Below are 8,273 nucleotides of genomic sequence, written 5' to 3'. Positions count from 1 at the left end.
AAAAGAAAAAAGAAAAAAGAAAAAAACCTTTTTTAAAAAAAAATCCCCTTCTGTCAGCCGTGTTTCTTTCTCATAGCAAACAATGTATCAGCTCACCAGTAAATAATTTCAAAGTTAAACGCAGTATATTATTTTTACACATCAGGTCCAGAGAGTGAAGCCCATTAGCCTACTTTTCCCTTACATTTATATCATTGCTGTTTGTGTTTGATGTTTACTAGAGCAAACTGTAATGTCATCTTGCTTGACCAAACTACATTTATGTGAAATCAGCCTAATAAACTCACATTTTTTTCATGCGCTTCTTATACTTGAAACTGAAACACTGAAAGAACCCCATACTAGTCGATATGAGAAGATTTTAACAGATTTAAAATTAATTTTCCACCCAAACAAATAGCACTGATGTTGCTGCTACCCACAATCTGAGCATGTAATAAGTTAAAGTATAGACTTTACAAAGCCTTTACAAAACCTCAAAACAAATGCTTAAAATACTCATAATAATGATAGAGTTGAGATTTTTTGAGGGAAAAAAGATGAAAAGATTAAAAACATTTTTGATTCAGACACGAGGAAAGAATGGGTCCACAAACCAGGTTCAGTCTTCTGTTTGTAGGTCTACCGCTCCTTTTTTAATACACAGTCAATGGATGTACCAGAGGAGTCTCCCTGTCCTCAGCTAACTATGGAGTATACTGGCATCTCGTGGCCACTGTTAGGAATTACAACCACAAACATCATGCATCGCATCTCTTCCGCATTTACAGCTCTTCATCTTATTTGGTCAGCATGGTAACGACTAACACCATACGAAAAGACATGGTTGATTTTTCTTTAATCATCGGAGTATTCTTTTTTTTAAAAATCCGGTTTACTTCAGATACTCTGTGCTGTAACTTCTCAGCTGTCAAAATGAAAGTTAATAAACGCAGTGTGCCTTTTTTCTATCCATACAACAGTGTCAAGTCAGTGTGAGTTATAAATAGAAAAGGCACAGTTCATCAGTTTCAAAATAAAGCTTTCAAAGTTTCAAAATAAAGCTAATTACCAAATGTGTTTTTAATTGGATGATGCTTCAAAGCAAAGTTAGATCGAAGATTAAAATAATAATTAGACAATTCCCCTGCGGGAAATTGCGAGAGTGGTGCGGTGTGCTGTGCTGTCCCATTCACTGTCTGTACTGTTACTGTAAAGCAGAAACCAAAATATATCCATGACCTCTGTAAATGAAAGAATGATATGGGGTGGGAGAAGAAGAAGAGAGGGAGCATAGGACGGATAGAAAAGGGTCCGATTCACAGAGGGGAGAGGAATGATAAAAGTGGGCTAGTATGGAAAATCACTGTAGGAAGGAAAGAAGGGAGGGAGGGTAGAGGAAGGATACAGAAAGGATGGGTGGATGGGGGTGGGGGCACAGAGGGGTTAGGAAAGTGAGGAAAAGATGGATAAAATGAGTAGGAGACCTTAAGAGGAGTTAGGGAGGATAAAGGATGGAAGAATGATCTTTGATCTTTGCACACAGACCAACTGACAAGTTGCGAAAGTAAAGTAATGGCTGGAAAACCCTGAGTGAAAGGGATGTTCCCTGTAAATGGTAGAGGCCTCGGCTGGGGGGGCCTGAGTAGTAGCAGTCCACTACCTCTAACTCCTGACCCTGAATGCCGACGGGTTCCACCGGTGTTCTCTTCCTCCTGAAGTCTTGTCCACATTCAGGAGCAGGTAGTTTGCCCGGGACCACTCCACATAGTCTCTGATCAGTGTCCTGTACTCGGCTTCCTGTCCATCTCTAATACACCCCAACAGTCCCCTAAAAACTGTCCACAACATGCTTTAGTAGAGGATTTATTCTTTAACATGAAGATACTGTGAATCATTTTACAAATACTACTGATTTAATGCATATGTTCATAAATGTTCCTGTTCTGCTGATTCCACGTTGATCACAGTTTATGGCTTATCCAGTTCTTTGCTCACCTATGGGAGAGTAAAAATGTCAGATGGATGACTTTAACGAAGAAACACATTCATTTCTGTTCTTTCAGATTTTATACTGTAGATTCTAAAGCCAATTTGTATACACTAAGGCTATAACAACATTTTTTAATTATTATTGATCCATATGATTATTTTGATTTTGATTGTATGTGCTCAGAGACCAAGGTGATGTCTTGAAATTGTTTATTATGTCCAGGAAACTGTCCAAAACAAACAAGATATTGGATTTACTATCAAATGTGACAAAGGAAAGACAGAAATCTGTGAACTATCACGTCATTTGCTTGAAAAATGTTATGACACACAAACACATACCTCCGCTTGGGTTGAGTGATTTTTGCAGCAGCATCTTCAGCTCTGTGTTCTGCTGCCTCAGACTTTCAGTCTCAGGGACAAGCTCAGAGATGTCTGTGAGGATGGACCTGGATCAACAAAAAGCATTTTGAGTACTGATGGATGTTTGTTTTCTTTGTGTATATGTGTGTGTAGCTGTTACTAACAGGTATTGCTTTAGTGAGCTCTCTGCTGCATCCCAGAGTTTGATTTTGTCCTCAGAGATGATGTTGCCCATACTTTCCCAGTAGGCTTTGTCTTCTGACCTATCCCGGGCTTCTACTCGCAGAGAGCTGGTCTGTTGGTGACCTGAGCTTTCCCTTAGAAAGCACCAGGAACACATTAGCATCAATATTCCATCACATTTCACATTCAAATCACACATTCAAATCACACAAACAGTCCAGATAACAACCGTAGTACTGCCTTTGTTGTCATGGAGACACATACATAAAGGAGAGTGATGCTCATAAACAAGCGGTTGTAATGAGGATTGGTGTGTGTCTAACCTGGATCTCATGTGCTGCTTGAGGAAACTTTTAAGAGCAGGAAGGACATGGTTAGGATCGTTGAGGTCAGAGGTCAGACTGGACGTGGAGCTGGTTTCCACTGCCTCTGCCTGTTCGCTGGATTGACCTGGCTCACCACAAACATCCTGCAGGCAGAAAGAACAAGATGCAGAAATAGCAATCATCCACTTACGATGATCTTGTTTGTCAAAGACTCAAGGCTGTATTTTGCACAAGCTCATGTCTAAATGGAAACCTCTCTGTTGAGACATCCATCAACTGCACTCCTCATCTTTCTCCCTCCTCACCTCCATCTGCTCTCTCTGCTGCAGTTTGTGCATTAATAAGAAATGAGCCAACTTGGGCACATCCTTGTCGCCAATGCCGCAGGACTGCAAGAGAAAACAAGATGTCTGGTTGTTCACGATCTGTCCAGCAAAACACTGATGAATTACACCCACTCTTAACTGGCGGTCCAAGTGAAGCAGCTGATAAATGCTGCAGTGTCTGTAACGGCTGTGGTGTATTTGTGTGAGGAATGAGTAGAAAAATAACTGGACATGAGCTCACACAGAGGAGAGAGCCCAGCTTCACAACTGTCTGTTCATCCTCCTCCAGGGGAGCCAGCAGCTTCAGGAGTTTAACTTCCATCAGGAAGCCCTGAAATGGAAAGAGGTGACACTTTTGGTTGAAATGCTTGTCATGCTTGAGATTTCATGTCAGGTGGTATCACGTAGAATGTAGAACGTGATACCACCCACGTTTGTACATTAAATATGAAACTACGGCCAGGAGATAGTTAGCATGGCTTAGCATAAAGAATGGAAACAAAGGGAAACAGCCTGGTTTTGTCCCAAGGTTAAAAAAAATCATCCACCAACACCTCTAGATCTCATTAATGGGATTATGTGGAAATGTACTGTCAACATGAGGTTATCTGGCCACCAGGGGAGATTCCAGAGCATTAAACAGAAATATATGAGTAGTACTGATCTTCTCATTTAACCCTAAGGAAAGGCAGTGTATTTCCCAAAATGTCGAACTGTTCCTTCGTACAGACAAACTCTCACATATTACTAGTGTCCTGTGCCCGTGTTTGTTGTACATATATTTATGATTTTCTAAAATTGTGTACTATTTTTTTGTACAAACTTCTGATTAATAATCTTTTTCTCTCTTTAGTTTCTCACCGATTCATCACACAGCAGCTCCATCACTTGCTTCAGTGTCTCCATAGACAACTTCTCTTCCTCCATCTCTGCATCACTCTCAATCTGCACTGCTCTCCCTTCCTTGCACATTTCCGTGCTGCACTGCGAAGCCTTTCCAGTCTGACACAGCTGGGAGACGGCCTGGTGGCCGGGCCTACGGGTCTGTGTCTGAGGCTGGATGGGACCGGAGTGATCCATGAAGGCCATTGGTGGTGGCTCCCAGTCTATGCCAAGGTGCTCCTTACAGATCAGCGAGTCCATTAATAAAGCCCTCTCAACTAGCTGCTTCACCTCTTCTTCAACTGTTAGCCACATCTCCTTAAATTTCCGAGCATCAGCATGTGCAATGTGCCTGCATGAAGTAAAGAAGGGTTAGATGTGTAAAGAAAAGAGAAGGCAGGGAAAAAGATGCAGGTATAAAAAGAAAGCAGTTGTACAGTATGTCAGCATTACTTTAAACTGAGAGGGTAAGTATGACTCACTTGATTTTCTTCTCCAAACGTTCATTTTTCTGGTTGCCTTCTAGGAGTACACACTGGCTCTTCTTAAGCTGTTTCATCTGACTGGTAGACTTCAGGTTTTTGAACACAAAGATGTCGCTAGAAACAGAGAGTGAATTAAATCAATCAGTTTTGTCAAATTTGATTTTATTCAAAGTTTTGTCAAATAGTGTCACAGTGTGTGTCAAAAATCTTTACTACCTGACGGCCCTCTTCTTTAACTGGGCTTTGTTGAAGGTGTGTACTTTTTCCTCGTACTTCCCCTTGATTTGTTTTGGCTTTGTGACCATGTTGGTGCCCTGGACCTGTTGATGCTCTCTCTCCAGAACCTGCAGAGCCAAGAATCACCACCACTACCTACCATATTACTGGTCTCCTGAGGCTGCTATCTAGCATTTTCAATGTAAATTAACATCAAAGGAAGATACTGGGTTCATCAGGAGAACATTTTATCAACCTGCGCTCACAGCACAAAAGCTTCACTCAAAGAATAAGTTGGTGGGGTGTATCTTGATATTTGTGCAAACCTTCAGCTTTGCAGCCTCAAACATCTGCCTCTTCTCCATCCTCTGTGACTGCCTCTCTAGCTAGAAAGTGATTACATATCATTAGATACACAGCTGAGAAATATAAGACATAAGATTTGAATGAAGATGTAAGAGGACTGAAGCTTGAGTCTGCATGTGAGTGTGTGTTGTTGTTATTTTATATTATTATGTTGATCACTAATGCTGTCAGATCTCTCTGCAGGTTTGTTATCCTCTGAAGAGTGATCTGCTAACAGAAGAAGACAGTTTCAATTCAAGCTGTGGCACTGCTGATTCTATGTAAGTGTGAGTACATGTCAAAAAATTGCACTTAAGTAAACTAATGGCTCATTATAATATATTCTGGTATATCTGGCACATTACTTAACATTATCACTCACTTTTAGAGGTCATTAAAAATATATGGTGAAAAAATATGGCTCTTTATGTTATCACATATAAAGAAAAAAGTAATTTTAATGACAATGAAAGTAATGAATGAGATTACAGAGGAAATGGACAGGGAAGCGTTTAGAATGAAAGCAAACCATTTCACTGTCCTCCTCCTCCTGAGGCAGGCTCTCCCACGCCTCCTCATGGACCTCAGCTCTGGGGTCTTCATCAGCCTCTCGTGTGGAGACCCTAAAGGTACACACTGTTTAGTAGCTGTACTTTAAAACATAAATAAAAGCTGCAGTGTATGTAATGTATTAATGCAATGTATTAACCCATTCGGCCAGTAACGTGAGATTATTATTACTACTACAGATGAAAAGTCCATGCTGCATGAAGAATGTAACGATTAACTACTTCCTTCAGACGTTAGGTATTCCATATTAAGAATTTAGCTACAGAAACGTTAAGCTAGCTAGCTGAGTTACCCTTCCTTAGCCTCCTGCTTTCCGGATAACTCAGAGGGTTTCGACGCCTCTTCTGGATTCTTATCAACGTCTTCCATATTCATATTTTGCTGTGTAAAAGATTTCTGTCGAAAATGGCCAAATACTGTGGTGATGGAGATCGCAAAGAAGTAGAGTCACTGTACCACGGAGGTTTTGTTTGTTTATACGTTGCTATGGCGACAGGGCCACGAGTAACAAGTGCTGCCTTCAAGTGTCGTGACATCGTAGTATTTTGGGCCTGTCATGCCAAAAAAAGTCCACAGAAATATTTTATTGTCTCTGTATTCTTCAGTACCTAGTCAACTATCACTTTATTGTTGTTTATTGTATTTTTTTCTTTTAACATCATTACTAATTTTAGAAATACTTAAACTTTCGTGATTGCACCTTGCGATTATATTTGTGTGAAAAGCAAGGGGGGAGTTGCAGGTTTCAGCAGTGAGGATCACTTCCGCGTTCAAAAAGCTGCAGTTCCTCGGCTGCCGCTAGGGGCTGACTCCGGAAGTTAGCACATCTCCATTGACCCCCATGTTAAAATAGCCAACTTTACAGCCTAAAAAAGCATATTTACAGCGGTGATTTTTTTGTACCACAACCGTTTTAGTGTTATTTAGGCTTAAAATTCTTACATAGATTAGGGCGTGGTTACGTTGAGTGAAACCTCCATAGACAGGCACTGGCAGTTAGCTCTTTGCTAAAGCATCGGCTGAGCTAGGCGGCTACATCCAGAGGCCTCCGGCTACCTCCAGCGGTGGACAGGGGCTGCAGTGTCCGTGTTTGTTTGCCAATGTTCAGATAGGTTTTTTTTTGTGACAATATGGCTTGTTGTCGTGTAGACTGTACTAACCGACCGCCGAAGGAGTCTATGTTGCAGTTTTTTCGGTAAGTGAATTTCTCACTATTTTACCTGGATGTTTGCACTAATTAGCATGTGTTAGCATATTTTGCCGCTGGCTTATGACTTACGACCGATTTATGGTGATACAGATAGAGGACCGGAGCAGCTGATGTTAGGAATGCTGTTGCGGTGTGTTCCGTGTTCTCAGAGTCCGTTTATTGTGGGAATACTAGGCTACAATTTTATTTCGTCTCATTGTTCTAAGTGGATAGTGGATGGAGGCAGCGGTGAAAACCGGTAAATATTAAATATTAAACATTTTAATATATTATTATTACTAGCATTATTTTTTATTATCAATAATAATGACAATAACAATGTTTTTAACGTTTTCATATATTTTATTAATATGAAATAATAATGATTGTTTCACAGTTAAATCATAGGCTAGAAATAAATTTCCCCCCACAACTCCACCAATCCCTGCAGCTCCACCTAAACCTCTCTATCTGAAACAGTCATGTTTAAAATACAGTTATATGCTGTGTGTCGCGATCGAAACCAATGGGTGATGTCACGGGATGTTTTATACAGTCTATGGTGAAGAGATGATGCCAAGGTTGTTAAATAGCCTCAGTTTTTGATATTTTCAGGTTTACATCATCTTTTGAATCATCATGGCTCCACATCCTGTGATCCAGACAATCATCGACTTCACAGCTGGAGCGATAGGTGGGTACACTCAGCAGTTCAGACCATAGAGCCTCACTGACTTGGGAAAACAAAGTAAAATCAGACCTCATGGTAAGTCAAGTTATTTTTCAGTGCACATTCACAAAATGTTTGCCATTCAAATGAGAACAAAAAACTAAGAAGAATATGAACAGCCAGTACAACCTGTCCAACAAGCAGTTTAAGCAGTTCAGCTCTTTTTGTTCAGCTCCACCAACAATTATATTTAACTGTAAAGTAAAAGTAAAATTGTCTCCTTTTTTTTAAAATGATATGAATAATCACAAATTGGATCTGCTTGGAATTATGCTCCATACTCACTCCAAATCAAAAACCCCAGTACACACAGATTGTTTTTTTTCTGTTCTGAACTTGTATCACAGTTTCAGCTTTTCAAACTCCTCAATTTCATTGAAATTTTTCAAGAGGGACAAGTCAGCCTGAAGTGCAGCTGAAATTCATGTGCCAATCATGTACTGAGCTGGCTGTCATGTGACCGAGTATCATATGACAGTTGATTAAAGGGACCTCACTGAAAAATTATGGTAATGACCTTCTCAGGTCACTTCCTGTGACTGTAGCTCACAGACACTGTGGACTGTCACTTCTATGATGCTTCACATCATAGAAGTGACGTTTACTGTGTAAACAGGCTGTTTTACATGACTAATTTTTCTATGTATTTATATTAGTACTGCTCAGTTACACAACAGTGCTTTTTAT

At 40.2% G+C, this 8,273-nt stretch overlaps 1 protein-coding gene across 1 annotated transcript; it reads right to left on the bottom strand.

Annotated features, from left to right (window-relative positions):
• Positions 1-1,894: 1,894 nt before the first annotated feature.
• LOC121187355 (dynein regulatory complex protein 1-like) lies at positions 1,895-6,036 on the bottom strand. Its single transcript, XM_041046563.1, has 13 exons — positions 5,960-6,036; positions 5,627-5,720; positions 5,079-5,138; positions 4,753-4,880; positions 4,534-4,650; positions 4,031-4,403; positions 3,411-3,500; positions 3,159-3,232; positions 3,034-3,061; positions 2,841-2,986; positions 2,499-2,651; positions 2,314-2,420; positions 1,895-1,977 (listed from the first exon to the last, which is right to left on the bottom strand). Exons 1-13 carry the CDS (start codon positions 6,034-6,036, stop codon positions 1,958-1,960), a joined length of 1,467 nt encoding a protein of 488 aa, XP_040902497.1. The 3' UTR covers positions 1,895-1,957.
• Between the last annotated feature and the right edge of the window lie 2,237 nt (positions 6,037-8,273).

This window comes from Toxotes jaculatrix, chromosome 9 (genome assembly GCF_017976425.1).
Source record: "Toxotes jaculatrix isolate fToxJac2 chromosome 9, fToxJac2.pri, whole genome shotgun sequence".
NCBI lineage: Eukaryota > Metazoa > Chordata > Actinopteri > Toxotidae > Toxotes > Toxotes jaculatrix.
Note: the sequence above shows the minus strand (reverse complement) of the source record. Positions and strands in the feature narration are given on the sequence as shown.

What these genes read in the sequence shown, in the direction of transcription:
- LOC121187355 (XM_041046563.1), bottom strand. Translation starts at nt 6,036, where the DNA reads ATGGAAGACGTTGATAAGAATCCAGAAGAGGCGTCGAAACCCTCTGAG. An exon ending in AGGAGGAGGACAGTGAAATG is followed by an intron (nt 5,139 to 5,626) that starts GTTTGCTTTCAT and finishes ATCACTTTCTAG; the next exon opens with CTAGAGAGGCAGTCACAGAG. An exon ending in CACAAACTGCAGCAGAGAGA is followed by an intron (nt 3,062 to 3,158) that starts GCAGATGGAGGT and finishes TGCAAAATACAG; the next exon opens with CCTTGAGTCTTTGACAAACA.